The sequence below is a fragment of the Eurosta solidaginis genome, chromosome 4 (assembly GCF_040869045.1).
Source record: "Eurosta solidaginis isolate ZX-2024a chromosome 4, ASM4086904v1, whole genome shotgun sequence".
Classification (NCBI taxonomy): Eukaryota; Metazoa; Arthropoda; class Insecta; order Diptera; family Tephritidae; genus Eurosta; species Eurosta solidaginis.
The window spans coordinates 44,162,644-44,188,391 of NC_090322.1; the positions used below are offsets into that span (position 1 = coordinate 44,162,644).

General features: G+C 39.7%; 1 protein-coding gene, 2 long non-coding RNA genes and 1 pseudogene across 7 annotated transcripts in view; 3 read left to right on the forward strand and 1 right to left on the reverse strand.

Moving 5' to 3' along the window:
* The first annotated feature begins 3,495 nt into the window (after window positions 1–3,495).
* On the forward strand, window positions 3,496–11,799 carry LOC137249652 (uncharacterized). 4 transcript variants are annotated; one of them, XR_010952467.1, is made up of 7 exons: window positions 3,496–3,741; window positions 3,891–4,088; window positions 4,137–4,310; window positions 4,383–4,613; window positions 10,002–10,182; window positions 10,253–10,576; window positions 10,647–11,799. It is a non-coding gene; the product is annotated as an uncharacterized lncRNA (long non-coding RNA). The 4 variants fall into 4 exon arrangements; XR_010952465.1 differs by lacking the exon at window positions 3,891–4,088; XR_010952466.1 differs by lacking the exon at window positions 3,891–4,088 and having other exon boundaries at window positions 4,387–4,613.
* Window positions 11,800–12,877: 1,078 nt separating this feature from the next.
* The window catches only part of LOC137249657 (uncharacterized), a 49,561-nt gene continuing 36,690 nt past the window's right edge, over window positions 12,878–25,748 (reverse strand). For both annotated transcript variants that reach the window (XR_010952475.1, XM_067781360.1), the window contains 7 exons: window positions 15,924–16,118; window positions 15,676–15,832; window positions 15,429–15,605; window positions 14,927–15,247; window positions 14,661–14,866; window positions 14,060–14,603; window positions 12,878–14,000 (listed from right to left, as the gene is read on the reverse strand). Coding sequence is in view for 1 of the 2 variants with exons in the window: in XM_067781360.1 (XP_067637461.1) it covers window positions 15,496–15,605; window positions 15,676–15,832; window positions 15,924–16,118 (462 nt within the window). In the remaining variant the exon portion in view is untranslated. The remainder of the gene's footprint in view (window positions 14,001–14,059; window positions 14,604–14,660; window positions 14,867–14,926; window positions 15,248–15,428; window positions 15,606–15,675; window positions 15,833–15,923; window positions 16,119–25,748) is intronic.
* LOC137249659 (uncharacterized) lies at window positions 14,269–15,709 on the forward strand. Its single transcript, XR_010952476.1, has 2 exons — window positions 14,269–14,789; window positions 14,847–15,709. It is a non-coding gene; the product is annotated as an uncharacterized lncRNA (long non-coding RNA).
* Window positions 17,260–21,026, forward strand: LOC137249653 (gamma-tubulin complex component 5-like; annotated as a pseudogene).

The following is a 25,748-nucleotide window of genomic DNA, read 5'->3' on the forward strand; positions in this document are numbered from 1 at the left end:
GGAGGGCAGTGTAACGAATGTTAGCAGCACTGAGCGATGCTATCGTCTCTAAGCCGATGCTAACCAGCGACGTGAATGCACATCAATAATTCAATCATTATGTATGTACATAAACGAATAAATAATTGCGTCTACACATATGTACGTATACGAACATCTGAGCGGCAATGCACAAATACATGCATATATCTTATCTGAGTTGTCACAAGAGAGAGCAATAATTTGTGCACGTAGTTGTGGCTGGCGATTTTGTAGCCGAACTAACTAGTAACTTCTGGATATCGAAGAGCCTAGAAGTATGCAGCGTAAACTATAAAAGCGGGACAGGCGAGTAAGAAGTAATTCAGTTTGATTTGAGTTGTCAAGCAGTTTGATTAAGACGATATCTAGCGAGCAATAGCAGTGTTATTTGGAATAGTAGAGTTTCATTGAGCTATCAATCAGTGTGGTTATTAAGCAAGCTATTCGTTGCACAGTTTGTTATTGTGAAGTACTTTAATAAAGGCCATTTTGCATTATTACAAATTGGAGTTATTTATTCAAGCAAGCATTCATTGCAAGCAATTTCGTTACAATATGTATAATTTGAAGTATTACGAGCAAAAGTAAGAGGAAAAAAAAGCTCCCCCAACAGAACAAGCTTAGCCAGACTTAAGTATTCATATTAGATTTCGTTTCGATTTCGGCCCAATAAAGTGTGATCTGTTGGATCATTTTTTTCTCTCACTTATGCACTACACACACTTACCTACATTTTCATAGTGTAATTAGCTATTCGTATTTCAACAATGCTGTAGCCCCGGTTAAGAAACCTGCATTATCTTATTTTTTTGTTGCTTACATACGTTAATAGAAATGAATTATAAATAAATAAGTATTCTGGCGTCGCCATTTATTTAGAAGGCACTTAGGGAAACAGGTAAGGGGCCACCGGAATTTTAGGTGCGACGGTGGCCATGGTTTTTGAGGGTGGGATAAGCACCGGGCGTCGCAACACCAACCGCCCCCCCCCCCCCCCCCTATATATATTCGGCACTTTTCTTTTTTCATTTTAATTTTCAGTTTTTTTTTTTTTTTCAATTTTATTTTTCGGCAGTTTTTTTTGAATTTTGACTTTAGAGTTAGTAACCGGTCATGATGTGGCGAAGCACTCCCACAACAACAAAACCTACTTCCACAACTGATCACCCCGCGAAATAACAAACATTTAGCAAAAAAAGGAATGTATTCCGTAACAGTTTTGTTTGGAAAATGCCGCGCACAAAGAAATGTTTAAAATTGTATGAGTTTGGGTCTAGAAAAGATAGAAACCGTAGAAAATATATTACAAGTGTATTACGTTATTGCGGGTACGCGCAGTCGACCAGACACGAATTGTAATAACTTATTTCTAGGTAAATTGACGATTTTATAATTTTTTATAAATTAACTCTTTCTCGCGCTAAATAAAAACTTGTAAACGAAATGTGAAATTTACCCGAAACAGCTGATTCGAACTTCGAATTCCTCTTCCCAAAACTTTTGGGAAAAATCATCTCCCAGGGAGTTTATAATTGGGAGAAATTATTTTTGGGAGAAACAAAGTTGTGGGAGATGAACTCCCATGGGAATATTCAGAATTGGTCTGATATAGTCTACGAGACGAGGTAATAAGAATGAAGTGGTAATTTCAATTCTACCTGCTGTGTCTTGTGGTGGCTTAAAAAAAACAACACAAGCAATTTTACAGTCTGCAATTGCGTCACAGTGATACCTTCATTTTTTAAAACGGTTGAATAAAAAACCCACACAACTATGTTTACGCCATGCAAATGCATCACAGTGATGCCTTGGTTTTAAAAGGGTTGTAATTTCTTTTCTATTACTAAGTTAAATTAATTTTTTCATTTACATATGTTCTGACTAAATAAATTTCTAAAGAGAAAAATAAATTCCAAAAAGAAAAAACATAGGCATTTCGCTGATTTTTTCATGTAAAGTGCAAAACCGGCGGTTTTTTGAAATGTTTGTATGGTGAACCCCCAGCATCGGTGGGTCGGGCCTCCAAAGTTAGTGGGGTCGGTCATACATTTGGACTCGATTGGAGCACTCTAAATGGGTCAAAGTGGGATTTTCCAAAATTTGCCCCTAACCAAAAGTTCGACCCTAATTGGGGGACATCAGAATTCGTTTTAGAGGTATGATTCCTTGGGCAAAGTTTTTTGATCCCTGGAATGTGATTTTCACAGAGCAATGGGCGATTTTTTTGTCTCCCCACAAATCGACCCGCCCTAGTAACATACTATAGTACAGAGAAATATTAGTTTCTTTATTCAGGCAAATGCTAAATAACATAAGAATATTCGTAGTATAAAATATAAAAGTTGCATTGCCCCTCTCCATTTAATTTCATTTTAAATTAAATTCACTCCGATAATTCATTCCGACACAATTCCTCTTTAGTACTTTGGCATATAATCCTCTGTGGGTGCTCCATGGAGTACTACAGTGAAAGTACTTTGGAAAGTACTCTCACGTATGTACTATATGGAATACTCACAAACAAAGCGAGAGTGGGATCACCTACTCCTCTCCTAGGACATCGCAATGTTAATTGGAGCACATTTTTTGTATGAATACAGATTAGTTTTGGACACTCCTATACTCCCAAAGGACTATTCCTTACAATATTTATGGAGTACTCGCGTTTTTTGAAGGGTAGTTCAGCCGTTTTTTATGAAAAATTTGTACGCCACTTTCCTTTAAGCTGGAGACATTGGTGCTTTATCGGTAACCTTATAACAGCTGATTCGACCAAACTTATGGGAATCAATGCAATCGATTAATGGTGCCGCTAAGGTCGTAACCGTATCGTAGTCAACCAATTGGTTTTTCGTTTCCGTCGTAACGATAAACAGCTGATTACGTTAGGGATACGACTACAGCGATACGACATACGGCACCAATGACTCCCGCTTTAGCTTTTGTTTTTTTCTCTCCCTTCAAAAAACGCGAGTACTCCATAAATAGTGTAAGGAATACTCCTTTAGGAGTATAGGAGTGTTCCAAAACTAATCTGTATTCATACAAAAAATGTGCTCCAATTAACATTGCGATGTCCTAGGAGAGGAGTAGGTGATCCCTCTCTCGCTTTGTTTGTGAGTATTCCATAGAGTACATACGTGAGAGTACTTTCACTGTAGTACTACATGGAGCACCCACAGAGGATCATATGCCAAAGTACTAAAGAGGAATTGTGTCGGAAAGAATTATCGGAGTGAATTTAATTTAAATTTAGCATTTGCGTGAATAAAGAAACTAATATTTCTCTATACTATAGTATGTATACATAAAACCAGTGCGCGGTTGCATTTTATCAGAGCTGTCATAGTAAAATTTTATTATCAGTTCCCTACAAGACGGAGGTAACCAGTTCACCAACACATTCAAAGCTTTTTTCGCTCTCCACTAACACATCGACGTTTCATGCTGTCATCGAAATGATAGTTCATTAATTATTCCGGAAAACATTGAAACGCAAAAAAATATAAATTGTTTACAACGAAAAATATGTTGTGCTTTTAGTTGTGACATGTGACGGAAATTAAAAATTTTGTTGCAGAGAACACCTTTTTGCGTTGGCGACCTTCGCCCAAAATAACATTAAGTTAATTTGAGTTGTGACATGTGACGGAAATTAAAGATATTGCTGCAGAGACCATCTTTTTGCGTTGGCGGCCTGCGCCCAAAATAATATTAAGGGTAACGTTTTACAAGACGGTACACCACCTAATTTAAAAATATAAAATATTAATAAAAACGGAGCTCGAGGCGCGACTTTTGATTCCACGTTTGATAATTTTTGATAAAAATTGGGTTGTGCACCGTCTTTTAAATCGTTACCATATTAGGTTGTATAGAATCGACGGGATGGCCTACAAGGTTTTATGTCAACTAAATCGCTCCCGATATGGTCGGGCTAGTACCTTAATGGTTCCCGGAACGTACCCGATCTGCATCCGGCAAAGGACCAACAAAGTCGATAACGGGGAGTGTCCTTATCGCTACAACAACAACAACATTATTTACTTTCTGATTTTCATTCATACGTATGTGCATTTTCAAATAATAAAAAAAATGTTATATTATTCTATTAGATAGCATCTCCGCCGGGTTGCGATTCAGCTCAGAATATGCCAAAATCAGAGGAAATCTACAAAAACAAGGTACTTTACAAGCAACATGCTTTGGAATACGGTACCAAACTGGTTGGATGTGTTTCCCTAAAAAAGGGTGGAACTACGCATCTTGGTTTTCCAGTATTTGCTTCGGTAATTTATATTGATTTGTAGTGATTAAAAATTGCAATAGTAGATAATGTAATGTGAATTAAAACTGAATAGGTAGCCGGAGCAAAAAAGGCAACTGATCGGCATGCAACTGTTATTTATGTGGTGCCACCGGGAGCTGCTTCTGCTATCCTAGTAGCATTAGAAGCAGAAATTTCTTTAATTTTTTGCATCACCAAAGGTGTGCCATAACATGATAGGGTTCGCGTTAAGCACGCTCTCTTAAGGCAAAAAAAATCGCGTCTAGTCAGGCCCGATTGTCCAGGAATCATCGCACCAGAAAGGGTAAGTGAATTGGCTACCATATTAAATATATAAGCAAAATGTATGAATTTTTTAGTGATAATTTGTCATGCTTTTGTTGATAATCAACTGAAGAATGCAGATACGACAGAGTTCGAAGTTCATGTGAAAACCAATTAATTTTTTTAATTAGCGTTTGGAGAGAACAATACATATGTATGTATGCATAGAACTGCATAGAAGGGGAGGAAAAATTAATTATAATCAGTAGATTTGCAAGATTTTTGTCATTTTCCCTGCATCGCAGTTGTCATTACATTGCGTTAAGAGAGGACATCAACACCTTACTACCCACATCCAGTTAAAATTATTGTAAATTTTGCTCTTTTCATCACTGTTTTAAAACGTGGAAAATTATATATCGAGCATTCCATTGAGAATGGTACATTTTAGCAGACTTTCGCATTGCCGGCATTATTAATATTCAATCCCTAGAAGGTTTAATGTAGTCATATCAATAGTTCCCGAGATGGTGGGGCTAGTACCACAATGGTGCTTGTTACCGGAACGTAGATAGATAGATCATTTATTGAGGATTGCACAGTGACTTGCACATCTCCTTCACAGCACCTCATCCTGGCCGACTTCCTTGATGAACCCCAGCAGTGTTCTTTGCTTGAGGGATTAAATGTGGGAATGCTCTGGCCATGGTGAGCCCATAAACTTAGCCCTACGTCTTGAAATTGCGCCGTAATCTAGAAGGATATGGTCCACCGTCTGCTGATCTATCACATCTGTATGTGTTGTTCGATACTATACCCAGCTTTTGCATGTGACTGTTCAGTCTACAGTGTCTTGTAAGAATAGACGTTGGGGTTCTTAGGTAATCTTTTTGAGAGGCCTATTAATGCCCTATATCGAGTTGTGCTGTAACCCCCTAACAGTAACTTAGATTGACTCAGGCCTGGCATATTGCGCCAGTGTTCTCTCTTTTCCCTCCCTTCTGCTAATAAATGCCCCTGTGGGCCAAATTGCAGGAACGGCTCGGGATCGATGGGTCATGCAGTTGCTGCCTCTCTCCGTAATTGTCCGACTGCTGTTGTAGTAGTAGCAGTGCTTCGCCCCATCCAATAGGTGCGACCGATCACAAATTGTCATCAATGTCCTCTAACGGGAGTCCAAAGAAACTTTCTGTTTGAACACGGGTGGGCCATAATGAGAGGAGTGTTAGAGGCGTTGGTTCCACAATACAGTTAAAGAGATGGTTGGTGACATGTGAGGACACATTACAAGCAGGACAATGTTTTGTATGTCGGGGTTGATTCTGGATAGGTAAGAGTTTAACCTGTTACGTTATCCAGCTCGAAGTTAAGCTAGAGTGACTACTCTCGTTTCCCTAGGGAGAGTGCGTTCCTCCTCTGCTAGTTTTGTTCTTTGAGTACAGGAATCACCGGCATAGAGGTCCGACGCCTGTTTGTGGAGTTCACTGAAGACATGCTTGTGTTTTTTAGCTTCATACGGCTGTGTTCTCAGGTGCCGTATTTCCTCATAATGTAATGAGGCCGTGAACAGCAAGAGCCACAAATATTTATAAAAGTTACGAGGACGCTGGATTTTGGAATCTAGCCCAGAGCAACCTGTCCGATGCAACCATCCCTTGCACGTGAAACACTGACAAGAGTATTAATTTTTTTAATTTAATTTATTTATTATTACGGCTGTTTAGGCCTAAAACTTAAACTACTAAGTACAATTCATTGTTATAATCACTTATTTCTATTGAATATGCTGTTGGAATGCCATGTGATTCCGATCAGCATATTTACTAGCGTGACAGAGGGACGAGTCTGGGAGCCACTCATTAAAGGAAGGTTGGAAAGGACGCGTTTCCAATCCTCCAGTGCTCCCAGCTTAAGGCAACAAAATTTGGAACTTATATTTTTCAATTATATTTGTATTTTAAGCTGTCGGAATGTATTAGTCTCCGTTCAACACAGCTAAACATGTCTTTCGATGTTGGAAATTGAAAATGACGTGTATCCAATCACCCCTCAACTTTTTTTAGTAAAGACGCTGTCGGAATGCATGAAGATTCCGGTCAGCACAGCTCAACATATAATGGGAGGTTGAAAAGGGCGTGTTTCCAATCCCCCCTGCTTCAACTTTTATTTGGCCTTATTTTCGTTATTTTTGTTACACATTATATAATTTTATTGTTATATTAATGCTGTCGGAATGCGAGTGATGCCGATCAGCAACAGTAAATATCATCTGGAAATACCGAATTCTGGCGGCCACCGTGGTGTGATGGTAGCGTGCTCCGCCTATCACACCGTATCCCCTGGGTTCAAATCCCGGGCAAAGCAACATCAAAATTTTAGAAATAAGATTTTTCAATTAGAAGAAAATTTTTCTAAGCGGGGTCGCCCCTTGGCAGTGTTTGGCAAGCGCTCCGATTGTATTTCTGCCATGAAAAGCTCTCAGTGAAAACTCATCTGCCTTGCAGATGCCGTTCGGAGTCGGCATAAAACATGTAGGTCCCGTCCGGCCAATTTGTAGGGAAAAATCAAGAGGAGCACGACGCAAATTGGAAGAGAAGCTCGGCCTTAGATCCCTTCGGAGGTTATCGCGCCTTACATTTATTTTATTTTTAATATTACCATTCCCTTTTCGCGCTCCAGTATCGGATATATCATGTAAAAAATAAGAGGAAAAAAACTTTATCTTATTGGAAGGGTTTTACAATGCTCCAATAAATTTTTTTTTTAAAGTATTGAAGTTATTATTACTTTTTCTGTGATTAGGAAGTTCATTGAAATATTTCAGGCCCTTATATATATGACCGTCCTAAAAAGATTCTTTTCCGGCAAACGCAGCAAACCCATTTCTCAGTACTGGGGTCAGGAGAAGGACCCGGATTGGGGTCGATACCTTCCCGGAAGAGGAGAGTATGGCGCAGACCCGCTGCAAGGATCTGCTGGGAGGATGACAATTTGTGGGAGGGACGCAATAAATTAAACACTGAGTCCGCCTGCTCATTACCCCCTACTCCCCTGTGGCATAGGACCCAGGGCAACAGTACTACGTTGTGTGCTCCTAATTGATTTAGCTTTTATGCGCACTGAAGGACCAGTGCTGACTTTATTTCGAACGCCGCAAATGCCTTTAGTGGGGCCTGACTGAGTATGGCAATTGTTTCATTGGGGTATCAGCGCTGAAGGTTCAGCTTAGCGCACTAACTTATGGCGAATACTTCCGCTCGAAAATGCTCGGATGTGCTTTTAGAGTTACTGATATTTTGGTTCTGGGTCCGAAAACTCTGGCGCCAATCCCCTCTGGCGTCTTCGAGCCATCTATGTACCATACGATCTTGAGCCTAGTAATACATTGCACCCGCCTATACCTATACAGCCGTACCAAGAGACGGAGCAGCCCATTACATATTGGCACAACCGGAGCACTGCTGGACATCCATCCTATATGAAAGCTATGCATTCAAAAGTGTTTGTACCAGTGGCTGGTGCACACCGAACTGAACCAATGTATGCTATATTGAGGCCTGCACAAATACCAAGCTATGTTTATGTAAATAATATTACTGCTAATGTCAATTTGCGGAACACCACACTACCTACATGGCGATGTAGCCACCGATCAGGTTGTTGTAAGAGATTAATTAAAATATGTTATTCATAAACACTGATTCTTATATTTTCATTATCATTAAATTGTAGACTAGACTCATGACGGGTATTCTTACTGGACACTGCCTTCTGGCGTCACATGCCTTTAAATTAGGCTTGGTCAGTGATAGCAGATGTAGGAAGTGCGGGTTGGAGGAAGAAACGATCGATTTCATTCTGTGCTCGTGCCTTGTGCTTGCCGGGCTAAGACTCCAGCTGACAGATGTCAGATCTAGAAGCAGCAAGTGGCTTAAGTTCTAGGAAGCCGCTAACCCGCTGGAGCCATGAGAAGCGTGAGTGCACTTTGGGTGTCCCAAGACAAGTTCCGTACCTGCTCCGAATAATTTGTAGCTATTTAAGCGACAAAGTACTCCCTTTTCATACAGATGAGGGACTAAGAAAGCACAACACTACGGGCGGTGTCCCTCAGGGATCTGTTCTAGGTCCAACTCTTTGGAATGCGATGTATGGCGGGGTGCTAGAAATCGACCTTCCCGGAGGCACGGAAATTGTCGGCTATGCAGATCATATTGTCGTAGTAGCAGTGGTCAAGAAACTTGATCTGCTCCAAGCATTATGTAATGACGCCGTGGGAGGAATAAAGGAGTGGTTGACGAACACGGGGCTGGAGATGGCTAGCAATAAGACAGAAGTGGTTCTGATGAGCTCAAAGCGGACTGTGGATGAGTTGGTCCTAACCATAGGAGATTATCAAATAAATTCAAAGCCCTCCTTGAAATATCTAGGAGTAATCATTGACTCAAAACTAACTTTTAGGGAGCACTTCAGGGCGGTGTGGGACAAAGTTTCTAGAGTTAGTGGAACCCTAACGCGAATAATGCCCAACATCGGCGGCCCAAGCGAAGCTACCCGTCAGCTATTATCCAACGTAACCAGCTCTATAATATTATATGCAGCACCAGTATGGCACAGATCTAAAATGGTCCACCAAAAAGATATACTAGCAGCCTACCGCATTACTGCTATACGAATAGCATGTGCTGTTCCGACGACGCGATCCCTGTTTTATCCAGGAAAATCCCAGTAGATCTACTTTCAGGTGAAATGGCCGATCTGTATGCCATTGGATTCAGCCGACCATCTGAAGATGCTAAGAAAAGCGCAAGGTCACGAACAATAGTTAGGTGGCGAGAACGGTGGGAAGATTCGAGAAAAGAGCGCTAGACCCTCATGCTAGTCCGGAATATAGCGGAATGGTACGAGCGAAAACACGGCAAACTAAATTACCATCTCACACAGATATTGAGCGGGCACGGTGGCTTCAAGGAATATCTACATAAGCGTGGGATAGAGGAGGATCCTTTCTGTCCAAGCTGTCCGTCCGAATTGGAAAGCGCAGAACATGTAATATTTCACTGCCCTCGTTTTCACAGCGAAAGACTGTCTGTAAACAGAGTTTTTGGAGAGGAACCTTCCATTAGGAATTTAGTTCCACGAATTTGCGGACAAATAGATTGTTGGATTGCTGTGAGCAAGATGGCCTTTATAGTAATGACGAAATTAATGATGCATGCCGAAAGGGAGCGCAGAGAAATGCGCATACGAAGTAGTGGCGACTAAATCGCCTTTGAAGTTACTTTACCAGGTCCTGATTCTAGTTATCTGAAATTTCTCTTGTGTCTTTGGAAAAGAGCTATGTGTGGAGCCCTATTTATGGAACACTTTTCGGCTTATATTAAAAACTTTTAATCTATTCTTACTGATATGAGTTTCTTTTTCATTCTAGGTAATTTGATTTTGACGATGTGAGGATAGAAATATCCCAAATATTCCAGCTGTGGCTGTAAGAACATACATTTGCTCAAATTAGAAGAAAACTGCACGGTTGAGCACATCCAGTATCTACGTTTATACAAGGAGGAACACCACACTACTTTCACGGGGATGTAGCCACCGATAACGTTGTTGTAAGAGCTTATTTTAAATATGTTATTCATAAACACTGATTCTAATATTTTGTTTTGGTTTTTACTTTAGAGTCAACCTGTTATATAAGCGATGTCAGCTATGCCTGTAACTTAAGCGCCTTCAGATGTAATAGTTACCGCGGACGCGGTCACAGGAGTAGTTCACTACGTGGGGATTACACTAATCAAGGACTTTCAATATCGGAAGGTTTTCCAGCACCATAACACACCAACAATATGTGCAATCACCCGAATAAATTGTACAACAAACGTTAACACCACATCATCAGCCAGCAGCAACAACAAGAATCGCAACAAGTTGAAACTTCTAATCAATTAATGACTAGTGAACCACTATCCTGCACTCCAGGATGTAGCCGCCAATCACGTTGTTGTAAGAGCTTACTTTAAACATGTTATTCATTAACACTGATTCTAATATTTTGTTTTGGTTTTTACTTTAGAGTCAACCGGTTATGTAAGCGATGTCAACTATGCCTGTAACTTAAGGGCCTTCAAATGTAATAGTTACCGGGGACGCGGCCGTGGGAGTAGTTCACTACGTGGAGATTACACTAATCAACGACTTTCAATATCGGAAGGCTTTCCAGCACCATAACAACACCAACAATAAATTTTGTACAACAGACGTTAACACCACATCAGCAGCCAGCAGCAACAACAAGAATCGCAACAAGTTGAAACTTCTAATCAATTAATGACAAGTGAACCACCAACATATTCGCAATATGCGCATCCATCAACAGCAACATATGTCGCCTACTTTGCAACACAAAATCCAATGCTTCATCCAGCGTCAGCTGCATAAAAAGCCACTGGTACATCGTTATATGTAAATTATTATTATTATTATCGTCTAGAGAAGCTAGAACATTTACAATTTAAAAATTGTGGGATTTTCATACAGCTACACCAAGCTTCAACAAATTATTGGACCATGAGATTTCTCATATGCCCAATAGTCAGTATTTAAAATGTAAATTATGCCATTGGGACTAAAGCACATTCAAGTATGAATTTTAGTATACATGCACAACACGCTGAAACAATTGATGTAACAACGAAAAGTCTAGAATTAACTGTTTGTCCATATTGTAATCAAGAACTTGCATCACAATGGTACCTACGCAAACACAGGAACATGAGAAAACAATGGATGAAAGAACATCTTTTTTCGAATGTGGTGAAGAATTTAGAACAAATACAAGTTTACGTGTGCATGTTTATGAAAAGTTTGCTCGTTGTACACTACAAGATCTGAACGGAAATATCCTCAGAGTATGGTTACACCTATGTGGCATCTACAAGTTATTTATAATGACGAAATGAATTACAGTGCTTATTTGGATTCTGGTGATGCTCCTGACATGCTGCCTATATTCCGCTACGTCTGATCTTACTATACCTACCAAACTAATATGACTCTGTAAACTGATAATGAGCAACACCACCACCGCATGAATAGTGTATTTATATAGTTTATGAATATAAAAATGCAAATATGTAAATATTACTAGAATAATAGGACATGATTTTAAATGTAAAAACTATTTTAAACATGCATTATTTATGAATTAAATATTATTTAAACAAAAAGGACGCGTTTCATTCATATAAAAAGCGAATTGACAGAAGGTAACCGATACGGGTAACCGATAGGTCAGTTACCCGTGTTGTTGTTGTTGCATATGTTTTGGTTAGCGATAACGAAAACATAACTGATGAAGTAACTTAAAAATGTAAATAACATCGAGCGAGAAGGAATGTCGAAAACACAATAGGTAAGAGCGAGAAAGCGAGTCACACGTACACTATTTTGAGAGAGCGCATGCGTTACCTTTTTCACGACAGCAATGTAAAAGTCATTAAGACGATAATTGGTGAACAAGTTATTGGTGACGATTAAGTAATCGATTAGGGAACGGATACCTGTCTTGTAGGGTTATTTGTATGCAATATTTTACTTTGGCAACTCTGTTCGATCGTCATCGTGTCATGATCACGGTCGTTAAAAAACGAGCAATGATCGGCTGATGGTGGTCCGCAAACGCATTGCAAAGGAGTATTGTTAGAGTACTCCAACATGCAGATAATGCAACACGTAATCCAACAATTTTTGCAGGGCTTTCTTTTATTCGCTGAAGCAGTCAAGTGTGACATAGATGCGCAGAACGAAGCAATTTTGAACTCGTGAATGCACAATCTTCTGTGTGATTTATGGCTTCTACCTGATCATTGTACCGTGCTTTAACCACATGTGTAATATTTTATTTGCACAAGCTTCCCCTGCAAAAACGCTCCACGTCATTTTACTAGTCATTTTACGGTCATTGTGACTTTCTGCAGCGGTTATATTCATAGTCATTTTTGCATGGCGTGATTAGGTTTTGTGACCAAATTTTCCGTTTCGTTCCTATTAATGTGATCGTGCATTCCGCTCCCACTTATAGGATATGAGCATAGCACTGTTCTGCTCACACACGTCACAATACTCGTCAAATGGCGGTCATTTCTTCGGTCATTTCACTCTACATTTGCCAGTCTTTTGACAATCAATTTTACTGCGGTTTTACCATTTATATAACCGGCATATAACTTGAATTTTACCTGCCGATTTACTTTACCTGGAGCAGCCATATGAATAAAATATGAACCAAAAAAATGGAATTTTCAATATTTATTATTTCCAATATTATTATATATGTACATGAAATTCGAACTTATATTAATACAGTTCATATAAAAAAGAAGTAAGTACTTTAATAATAAATAAACTCGCTTAATTGGTTTTTGTTTTCCAATTGAAATCTTTTCTAAGCGAGCAGAAAATAATTTTAAGCTTTAGAAAAAACTCCAATTATTTGAATCAATTTAAATCTAAAACTTAAAGCTAATTAGAAATTCAGATTAGATTTACTCCTTTTTTTCAGATCAAGAATATTCAAAGGTGTTGTGGAATCCGATTGCTGTCGTAATTGAATTTGAAAGTAATAAAGTAAAGTAAAATATGAATTTAAAAATGAAGGACTAGTAATTGAGTCAGACTTATTATTGTTCTAAATCTAATCATTCTAGCAATAATTCTGCAACCCTTAGCAGAAGTATTGATTGGGTTCAAATCTAATTCCAACAGCAATCGTACCACGACATACTTTATTATATATGTACATGAAATTGTAACTTAAAGTAATACCATTCATATAAAAAAGAAGTAAGTACTTTAATAATAACATAAAAAATATATTAATAGCTTTGAGCTATATTACTGAAGCGTCATTTAAGTGGCCAGCACTATACATAGCAAAATATTATTATATTACAATATATTATATTGATAATAATTAAATGCTTACAAAGCTTAAGCGTTTTAAATTTACTGTCAAAATAAAATTTTAGTAAATTTCAAACTTTCAACGCCACCACAAGAGCCTACACTAAACCAGTAAAAAAATGCGTAATAATTTTTCATGCTCAAACAAAAATTGTCTAAGCTTTCGCTGCGGCAGTCAAACGTGTCGTGTCATTAAATAGCCATTGATTGTTGATGTTCATACAATAGCCATTGGTGGGAACTGAATTTCGTCATAAAGTAGCGAAGGCACGTTCCTGCGCAAGCACATCGCTAATCTGTGAAGATATGATGATACTGTCTTCGATAGATAGCCGGACCAGCCGCTACTCGGCGAAGTAGAGATGATCGTTGTATCGGTGGCAGCAGTTTCCGTACAGTGTAATGAATGCTTCTGTCTTTTCCAATTTCTTGGCGGCAGCAATTTTTGCTGCTTGTAAAGCTTCATCTGTAATGCAAATAAATAGATGGGTTAAAGTGGTTTTCGTATGTTATGCAATAACTCACCGTTTAATGCAATCATCACAGCCTTCTCATCGATTTTAAATACGTGTACTGTTTCCGTATTTGAAGTGGCTCATAAGAAATATCCATGTATTAAAAATACCAATGATGCTATACGCACACAACGCATTGTACCACGTTGAAACTCTTGCACACGCTGTCCATTCTTTACACAGAATACTTGGTGAGAAATTTAGTGTTGATAAGCGACTTTCATGAGCTTTTATTTTAAATTTTTGACTTCAGTTTGGTTGTATTTAATATGCGTAGCTCACCACTTGTGCTACTAATGGGCTAAGCTAAATGGGAGTTCAACGATAGCGAACACAGACCCAGTTCGTTTGGTGCAATATTTTGGATTTGATGTAACACTTTCATGTCTCGTATATCATGAATATGTATACTCTCCGTGTAGTGCGTACAGCGTCCACTATTGATTGAGAAGCATTGATGTTGGATATGAGTTGAGGTTTACCTTGAGAGTTATCGGTACCCAAAAATTTTTAACACAAAAAATTATCCATATGTTGGAAATGTTCAGTTGGCACTGTTGAGATAAAATATGGATCAATGAACACGAATAAAAGTGAAAGATTTCTTTTACCTTTTGTTGTTACTTTACACATAAGATATTGGAAACAACGACCAGCATCTACAAATTGCATATTTGATGACTTATAAGGCTTGCTGAGATTACATCTAATTGGACCCAATTCACCAAAATTTACAATGGGTTAGATGGTAAGTGCAAAGGGCAAAGCAGTTGTTTTTAATAAATCAGCTGTTGCAGGTATGCAATACAAAGACGGCCTGCAAACGAGAAAGATCAATATAATTGCCAAACAAAACATTAATTTCGAATATCAATACCTAAAATAACGTAGCGAGGAGTTACCCTGACCTTGTACCACATATTTTGTGCATACATGGAAGTTGGCGCATTGGCTTGAGGCGGCGGCTTAGCTGTTGGACCATTGGCATATTGACCAGCTATAAAGTTATTGTTATTGTTGGTGCCGTTGTTGCGCTTGCATGTAAGTTGGTGGTATATTGGATATTGGTTGAGCATCTTGCTGAGTAGCATTTTTTGGAGGAGCATCTGGTAGGTTAGCATTTATAAATGGTGTATTGGGTTGCGGAGCAGTCGGAGACGGCTGCTTCAATGGATAGGCCGCTCATGGAATTTGTTAACTGTTGGATGAACAAAAGAGGAAAAATAATTATATATAATTTTCATCGTTTCATATATTGGGCAAGCTTAAGTACATTATTGAAGTTTAATGAGGAAACAATTGTTGCTTCTAAATAGATTTGCGAAAAATATGTTCAATTATCACACCCACTCAGATTTGCATGAACGTTTTATATTTACCTGCAAAAATTATATATATTCGACATTATTTCATGCTACAAAATAACCGCACGTCTGCAGCTAATAATTATTTCTTATTTTTTAAATACCGCCTCTGTTTGCATCTGTTGTGGCTTAGGGTTATGCATTTGCTGAGGTCGTCCTTAAACGTTAATCGACCTAGCAGTTTGAAAATTTCTAGAAAATATTTAAAAAAAATCAGAATAGTCAAGTCATGTTATAAGTATGTTTTAAGACAAAGAATTACCAAATAAAGCAATGTGCACTATTTTTAGCTTTGAGAGTGCTTTTTTATTATTTCCACCACTCCAGTTAAACAGATCGAGCACATCATCGCTGAATATCTGTTTTACCACACCACAAAGATCACCGGACATGCCCTTGAGAGCGAAAAAATATGTAATCTGCAAATAATGTTGCTATGAAGTAATATATAAAACTAAGCACAACGAGTATAAATATTATACAAAACATTAACAGAGGAAAATCACTTACAACTGCATCCTCGAAATTTTTGCCTTCCATCTTTTCCTCGAAGTCAAAGACTACATCGAGGGTCTTCATTGGAAGCATCTCTGCGATGTCGGTGTGGAGATTGTCTCCGCTTTCGCCGGTGATCCGGCTCTTTATAAGTACCTTGGTTTCCCGTACCACTTTTTGGTGCGCCATCACATCTGTTTTAGGGATTATCTACAGGTTATGTATAAAAGTAGTTATTTAAAACTATATTATAAATTTACTCACTATTATAAAAAATATATAAACATTTGTTAATATCCCTGGGCACAGGGATATTGAAGGCAATTGCAGAGCAGACGAGCTGGCCAGAAGAGGCACCAACGACCATATCCTTCCGGGAAATGATTCGGTAGGTATACCCATGACCACTTTCAGGCTTCGTGTGAACAAAAGCACTATAAGAATTGCAAATGGACTATGGTCAGCCATATCATAGTCTGAGATATCCAGGCGAACCTGGCCCTCATAAGACAAGGGGCGCACAGAAGCGCTTCTGATTTTAAACAAATCAGTTCTATCGTCCCTGATAAGGGTTCTAACAGGGCATTGCTTAATAGGCACGCATGGTGCTAGAATGGGGGTAACGACATTCGACTATTGTCGCAGCTGCAGATGTACAGAAGAGGAAGAGAGTGTACAGCACATTCTCTGTCATTGTCCAGCGCTTAGTAGGCGTAGGTTGGCCATCCTTGGTAAACCTTTTCTACATGACCTCGCTGAGGTCTCTAGCTATGAAGTAAAGGCTCTAGCAGAGTAGGGATCCTCTTTGATACTGTATAAATAAAATAAATGTAAGGCGCGATAACCTCCGAAGGGGTCTAAGGCCGAGCTTCTCTTCCAATTTGCGTCGTGCTCCTCTTGATTTTCCCTACAAATTGGCCGGACGGGACCTACATGTTTTATGCCGACTCCGAACGGCATCTGCAAGGCAGATGAGTTTTCACTGAGAGCTTTTCATGGCAGAAATACACCCGGAGCGCTTGCCAAACACTGCCGAGGGCGACCCCGCTTAGAAAAATTTTCTTCTAATTGAAAAACCTTATTTCTAAAATTTTGATGTTGCTTATTGGGGTGTGAACCCAGGGTATTCGGTCTGGTAGACGGAGCACGCTATCATCACACCATGGTGGTTGCCAATACGAATTTGATACTGTATAGGGTATTACAATGGGCCCATTGGTGGCCTAAGTAGTGAGCTGTTACCATAGTGTCCAGCTCAGCCCTTGCAACCTAATCTAACCTAAACAAAAACAGAAGAAACGCGAATTAATATGTACACATCGGTGAATAGATCGGCCATCAAAAGCCAAAAGATAAAAACACATAATCAATGAAACATGTCTACACAAGAGAAGCGCAACGAAATCATACGCGAAAATATACCATTACTAATCAAAGAGTTCACCGGACTTCCAGATGACGATGAAAATCTACGCAGCTGTGACCAACTGGCTTGGTCCATAATAAGAAACCATCGGAATTTGAGTACGAACAGCCATGAAGTACGGCGAAAAATAGAAGGCATTCAAGAGAAATTCGAAGTTGATAACCAAACCGAATATGCGGAGCAATTGGGCAAATTATGTGAAGGAATCATATAACATCCACTCTGTGTGGAACATTATGAAGTGGATGTGCATTGGTCATTACTTGATTTTCTATTAACACTGACATACAATCCGACTGGAGCTTTGCGCCGTAATAAAGAAAAAATTGAAAGATTGCTCGAGGAGCATGAAGAGATTAAGCAGGGTGAATGCGTAGAAAGCGAGACAGATTATTGGCATAAAATGTTACAAGAAGATTTTATACCAATAGAACGTTTTAGTAATAGCTCTTCAGAATTGAGTGTAAGTATTGTGTATACTTATTTTATTGTAAATGTATGAGCTGATAAATATGTTTAATTATTATTCAAGTCGTGGTCTAATGATTCTCAAGAGGATGTAAGTTCCTGTAGAGATGAAGACATGGAAACGCGCCATTCTCAACCAATAGATATCACCCCATTCCCACCACGTGGCATGGAAAACATTAAGCCACCTATGAAATCGTTTACGTTTAAAAAATATGATAGCTCTAAAGCAGAAGAGCGTTTGCTGAACACTCTTGGTGGGCGAAGGGCATTAAAAAAATACAACCTCATATCGAAAGTACAAATAAGGGAGCGAATTTCGCTTTAGAATATTATCATCATAATAACTCAACAAAAGGTCATCGACTGCGTGAGGAACCCGAAACATCTACATAGTATTGTTTGCTACGTGAAATTTTTTGGATGTTCCAAGTGCCTCAAACTTGCAAATTTTTCCACGTAAAAAACGAAAATATTGCTGTCAGAAAAAATGTCACACTCACTAGCACACGAACGGTAAGTCCTATTACATTTCGTTGTTGTAGCAGGGTTTGGATCTGCTCAACCCACGTATAAATTTATCAGTACACTTTTGTAGTAGTCCTAAAAATTAGGCCAAGCGGTTTTAATTAACCCAGAGCCAATCGCACTGTAGCACGCCAATACCATGACCCTTGAGCAATGTTGTTGTTGTTGTAGTAGCGATAAGGACACTCACCCAAGGCCTTGGGGAGTGTTATCGATGTTGATGGTCCTTTGCCGGATGCAGATCCGGTACGTTCCGGTACCAAGCCCGACCATCTCGATACCGATTTGTTATGACCACATGCGACCTTCTTCACTCAGATAGGTATGCCTATTCTATGATGCTATATGAGCTGTGGCTTTCGAAGTTGAATGAACAATCCTGCGCTGTGCTTTCGGTGGTGAACCTAAGGCTGCCTCCGTTGCCTCATCCGCGACCTTGTCGCATTCTCTGGATATCCCTGCAGCGGAAGTACATATTATATTATGCTTAATGTGCTTAAGTGCTTTTCCAGCTACAAAAAGGATTTTAAAATTGTATGTCCATGATAATATATTTAATATCATCCATTCTTTTCTAGATGGCCATTGTATCAATGCTTGATGAGCACTTTCTGCCATATATACGAATGGTGCAAGATTTACGCAATTTCGGTAAACTCATTTATGCTGCCGACGATTATACGCCACCAAATACGCTGAGTTGCTAGCTTGCGAGAGAGAATTGCTTCTACAAGCCGATTGCGAAGTTAATACTGTTATAAGTTTACATCATAAGCTGCAACCGACATTCGTAAAACTTGCACATTTACACAATATCTATCAGCAGGCAATTGTAAGTACACGGCAATTGCCTGCACATATCGCAAGTGTTCATTTGCTAGCCGCTTTAGTACATTGCAATAGAGTTGCAATTACATCGACTGAAGCTAATTTGGCAATGTCATTATTTTTTGCAACAGTGAAAGTATTTTTAATGATTGCCGATACTTGGTGGACAGAGGGGCGTTTAGATGATTGGCATAATGAATTTATTATTGAACGAATCGACGAACAACCGGGACAAAGTATACGAGTGCGTGAATACAGCAAGAATAAGGAGAAAGCATTTTTTGTACCAACGCAAATTTCTAAAATGATAACAGAAAATAGCTTTTTTCAATTGCTATTGGAACATTCACTCGAAGCCGGTTGCACACTAAATCTGTTGTATGAAATTAATCGCATCGGTGAGTTACGCACTGCATGCGGTGCAATTGAGGATAAATTGTATGATGTTTTCATCGAAGATGTGCTTAAATATGTGCGCATTTTACAAAAACAAATTGTGCAAGCGAAATGGTAAGAATCAAAAAATGATAATATGACAATTGAAACGAATGGTGGTGGGGAAAATGTGGATGTTGTGTATACCGCTGTGGAGTCAGCTGGATTCGATAATTGCTATGCAGATGATAAAATACTCAAAAACTCACAACAAATGATGATTTTCTACTACTCGCTTTTACAATGAATATGAATTTATCAGACACTGAAAAAGGCGCTGGTGGAGATCAATACGATGCACGCGAAGCAAATACTTTGAAAAATGCAGAACCAACCGCTTTAGCGATATTCGAACAATTTGAGCAATCTAAACATATTTTACCTTTGGAAGAAGTAGTTTTAAATGCGTTAAGTCGTATACTCAAAACACGCATTGCATTTGCAAACACGTTCGTAATTCGTTTGTATCGTGAAGAGTTCGATATTTTAAAATATTTGCGTAATATACGTAAAATATATTTGTTGGAGGCGAGTGATATAATGCATCAGTTTTATAGCAAACTATTTAAGCAGGTATGTAATACAAGATATCACATGCCATTAGGCATTTTAAAGCAAACTCATATTGATGATTTACAAACAAATTGCTCTAGTACATGCATTTAAATATTTCTTTTATTAACAGATTGAATTTGGTGGCAAATGGGCTAATGCTTTCTTACTAAGCACACAATTAGATGACATAATCTGTGCTAAGGGATTAAGTGCAGTGCTTGTTGGGATTAAGTACCGCTTTCAACACCAGTTTGCCATATTAATCATTATAGTATATACTGTCACGGATATTAGCATCATTAAATTATCCCATCACTAAGGCGATGCTAAGGCCATGCCAAGCAGTATTTACGTTAATAATTAAATCAAGTATACACATATATATAAGGCAGCCCAGAGAGATGTCACACACAGATGCATTTACTTATATGCCTATGTGCGCGCGAGAGACTGTAAACTACAAACATTCACATCAATAATTCAATCTTTATGTATCTACATAAACGAATAAATAATTGCGTCTACACATATGTACGTATACGAGCAGCGGAGCGGCAATGCACAAACACATGCATATATCTTATCTGAGTTGTCACAAGAGAGAGCAATAATTTGTGCACGTAGTTGTGGCTGGCGATTTTGTAGCCGAAACAACTAGTAAGTTCTGGAAATCGAAGAGCCTAGAAGTATGCAGCGTAAACTATAAAAGCGGGGCAAGCGAGTAAGAAGTAATTTAGTTTGATTTGAGTTGTCAAGCAGTTGCGATTAAGACGATATCTAGCGAGCAATAGCAGTATTATTTTGAATAGTAGAGTTTCATTGAGCTATCAATCAGTGTGGTTATTAAGCAAGCTATTCGTTGCACAGTTGAGTGTATTGTGAAGTACTTTAATAAAGGTCATTTTTCCATTATCCAATATTGGAGTTATTTATTCAACAGTTTAGTGATTCGAACTTAGCAGAGGATTGCAAATAAGAGGATTTGCAAATAAAATTCGTTACAATTGGTGTCAGAAGAGGAATTGTTGAATAAATTCCAGAGGACAACAAGGACATGGCAAATTTCAGTGAATTGAAGATCCAGCAACTAAAGAAGGAGTTGGAAGCCCGTGGGATGAATACAAGCGGCGTTAAACTCGAACTTCAGGCACGGCTACGAGAGCAATGGAAGCAGAAGGAATTGATGTGGACGAGTATGTTTTTTATCCTGATGAGGACGAGACAACAACAAAAATTGAAGAGAAAAATGAAACACCGCAGACAATGGCGAACGCAGACCTGAACATGATATTGGTTGCAATATCGGCACAAATGTCCGAAATGTCATCACAAATATCTACCAACATGTCATCACAATTGGAAGAACAGAAAACGTATATGTCATCACAGATGGAATCCCAAGAGACACGAATAACATCGAAGATTGAAGCACAAGAAACGCGAATGTCAGAAATGTCGACACAGATTACATCCAAGATGGAAACGCAATTGGAAGAACAGAAGACATATATGGCATCCCAACTGGAATCGCAGGAGACACGCATAACATCAAAGATGGAAGAACAAGAGGAGCGCTTATCATTGCAGGTGGCACAAATGTCTTCACAGTTAGAAGCACAGGAAGCAAGGGTAACATCAAAGCTGGAAGCGCAGGATGCAAAAATCGCTCAATTTCAGGCAGAAGTCGATGATTTGAAGGGTCGTATGGAGCAGTTACAATTAAATCGTCCAGCAGTTTCAGCGAGTAATCCAAAGGTAAAAACACCATCCTTTGACGGTTCTGTTCCTTTCCAGGTCTTTAAGCTACAGTTTGAGAAGACCGCAGCAGTGAACAACTGGAATGTGGAAGATAAAGTTGCCGCACTCTTCGTAGCATTGAAAGGACCAGCTGCCGAAATCTTACAGACTATTCCAGAGTACGAACGGAACAGTTATGAAACATTGATGGCTGCTGTAGAACGACGTTATGGAAGCGAGCATAGGAAACAGATATTCCAAATTTAGTTGCAAAACCGCTACCAAAAAGCAAATGAGACATTGCAGGAGTTTGCTTCAGATATTGAAAGATTGGCTCATCTTGCAAATGCGGACGCAGCCGTGGAATACACGGAAAGAGTGAAGATTCAAAGCTTTATAAATGGCATACGGGACGTCGAAACGAAGCGAGCCACATACGCGAACCCAAAGCAAACATTTTCTGAAACGGTATCCCATGCATTGACTCAGGAAACGGCGTCATTATTGAGTAAACCAGCATACAAAGCTCATCGTGCGGAAGTAGAAAGGCCAGAGTGGGTAGATACAATTTTGGAAGCTCTGAAGGGATCACAACAGAAAAATGCCGGAGTTATGAAATGTTTCAAGTGCGGTAACCCAGGTCACATTGCACGTCATTGCAGTAGCAATTCCAATAGTTCCAACAATGTGGGTGGCCGTAAACGCAGAGCTGAAGGAGACGAGCAAATCTCCAAATCCACTCAATCGTTAAACTAAAGCGAGTCAGCAGCAAGGGGCGACAGCTGACTCCCTCAATTGAATGCCCCATAATCTCTATCTCACAAATTGGAAGAAGGTCGAGCAATCTTACTGTCGGAGGACATGTGGATGGAAAAGAACGTTTACTGACTGTAGATACGGGTGCATCTCATTCCATCATTCGAGCGGATTTAGTCAACAAGCAGATCAGACCATTGCATGGAGCAATATTGCGTACAGCCACTGGAGAAGACACCCAGGTAATTGGAGAAGTATAATGTGAAGTAGCAATTGGAAACGTCACGGTACTACACAATTTTATAGTGGCAGGTATTGTTGATGAAATCATAATTGGAGTGGACTTCTTAATCAACCAAGGCATCAAAATCGATATGCAAAGCAAGACGATGCGATATAAGAACATGGATGTGCCACTTAATTTCGGCTACGAGAGAGGCTACAGCAGTAAACGAGTGCTGGTGGAAGAGAGTCAGCAAATACCACCAAAATCAGAAGCAGTCATCTGGGCAAAGGTTGATGGAGATTGTGGCACAAACAAATTGTGGGTTGTCGAAGCAGCAAATAAATCAGCACTGAACATACTTGTAGGAAAAACCCTGGCTATGACAAAACAAGATGGACGCATTCCGGTAAGAGTACTCAATGAGTTCAAGTCACCATTCAATTTGACCAAAGGAGCTATTTTGGGAAGATGCCAAGAGGCCGAAGTAGTTATTAACTGTGAACAGCTCCAGGAACACGTTTCATCTAGTAATACTGATCTTTCAAATGATATCACGGCATGGACGCATGGGCTAGAGGAAGCCTATCAGAGTAAGGCAAAACAACTGCTCATAAAATACGCGAACATATTTGACCAGGATGGTTCTAAACCAGGCCGCACCAACGTTGTGAAACATCAAATTGACACTAGAGATGCGAGGCCGATCCGTCAAGCTCCACGTAGTGTTCCACTGGCGAAGCGGGAAGTTGTGAGTCAAATTATACAAGAAATGAGCGACAGCGGCGTCATCGAACCATCAGCTAGTCCCTGGAGCTCACCGGTAGTACTTGTAAAGAAGAAGGATGGAAAAATGAGGTTTTGCGTGGACTACCGGAAGTTGAATGACGTTACGAAAAAGGATAGCTACCCATTGCCAAGAATTGACGACACTCTGGACTCGCTCTCTGGTACGAAATGGTTTTCCACACTGGACTTGAAAAGCGGCTACTGACAAGTGGAGGTAAAGGAGGAAGACAAAGAGAAAACAGCCTTCAGCGTCGGAGATGGTCTTTGGCAATTTACAGTAATGCCCTTTGGACTATGTAATGCACCAGCTACTTTCGAGAGACTCATGGATCAGGTATTGAAAGGACTACATTGGAAAACATGCTTGGTGTACCTGGACGACATCATCGTATTGGGCAAGAATTTCGATGAACATCTTAAGAACTTTGAGGAAGTTTTCCAAAGAATAGCTGGCGCTGGTCTGAAGTCCCAAAAAGTGTGCGCTGTTTAAAAAGGAAGTAAATTATTTGGGTCACAAGGTAACGACAGAGGGCATCTGCACTGCGAACGAAAAGATAGAGGCTGTAACGGATTGGCCAAGACCACAGAACCTACATGAATTAAGAAGTTTCCTTGGGCTGTGCACATATTACCGCCGATTTGTACAAAATTTTTCCAGCGTAGCCCATAGCCTCCATGAGCTTACAAGAAAAAATAAAGCTTTTGAATGGAAGAAGGAGCAAGAAGTGGCTTTCCAAACATTGAAGGAGCGTTTGTGCACTGCCCCAATGTTAGCATATCCGATTCTAGGAGCAACATTTATTCTAGATACAGATGCGAGTGGATATGCTATAGGAGGCGTTTTATCACAACTGGTCGATGGACAGGAGAAGGTAGTTGCATATTACAGCCGTTCGATTGGAAAACCAGAGAGGAACTACTGCGTTACGCGGAGAGAGCTGTTGGCATTGGTAGAGTGCGTTAAACATTTTCACAAATACCTCTACGGCCAGCGATTCCGTGTCAGGACAGATCACGGAGCTTTAAAATGGCTACTGCAGTTCCGTAATCCGGAAGGACAATTGGCACGGTGGATCGAGCGACTACAAAGCTATGACTTTTCCATTGAGCATCGAAAAGGTAGTACCCATGGAAATGCCGATGCAATGTCACGAAGACCATGTAGTTTGGAATGCAAGCACTGTTCAAAATCCGAGGCTAAAGAAGACATTATAGATGTCTGGTTAATAACTATAACATGTACAGATGAATGGGACAAGGAACAGCTAAGAAAGTGCCAGCTAGAAGATGCAGATCTGTCACGTGTTATGCAAGGGCTCGAACGAAATGAAAGACCAAACAGAGAAGAGATGTCAGCAGAGAGTCACATTGCGAAGTCATATTGGGCACAGTGGAACAGTTTAGAATTGATATCCGGTTGCCTTCATCGAGTATGAGAGAGTGAGGATGGTAAATACAAGAATAAACTGATAGTTGTTCCCAGAAAGAGGATTCCTGACGTGCTCAGCGAGCTGCATAATGGTCCAAGCGGAGGTCATCTTGGAATCACGAAGACGCTCGAGAAGATTAAACAGAGATTCTATTGGGTTGGTTGCCGTCAGTCGGTCACTGAGTGGATTGCGAACTGCGAGGTTTGCAGCAGAGCGAAAGGGCCCAGAACACGAAGTCATGGCCAGATGAAGCAATATAACTCAGGTGCGCCATTTGAAAGGATCGCTATGGATGTCGCCGGTCCATTTCCTACTAGCAACGGCGGAAACAAATATGTACTGGTAGTTATGGATTATTTCAGCAAATGGCCAGAGGTATACCCAATCCCAAATCAAGAAGCGGAAACGGTAGCAGAAGTGTTTATAAACAATTGGGTTGCAAGGTATGGTGTACCAATGGAGTTACATTCTGACCAAGGCAGGAATTTCGAATCAGCTGTGTTCCAGGAAATGTGTAAGTCATTGGGCATTCGAAAAACACGGACAACTGCATTGCATCCTCAATCCGATGGTATGGTAGAACGATTCAATAGAACATTGGAGGAGCACTTAAGGAAAGTAGTGGACAAGTACCATAAAGAATGGGATACCCGCATACCATTATT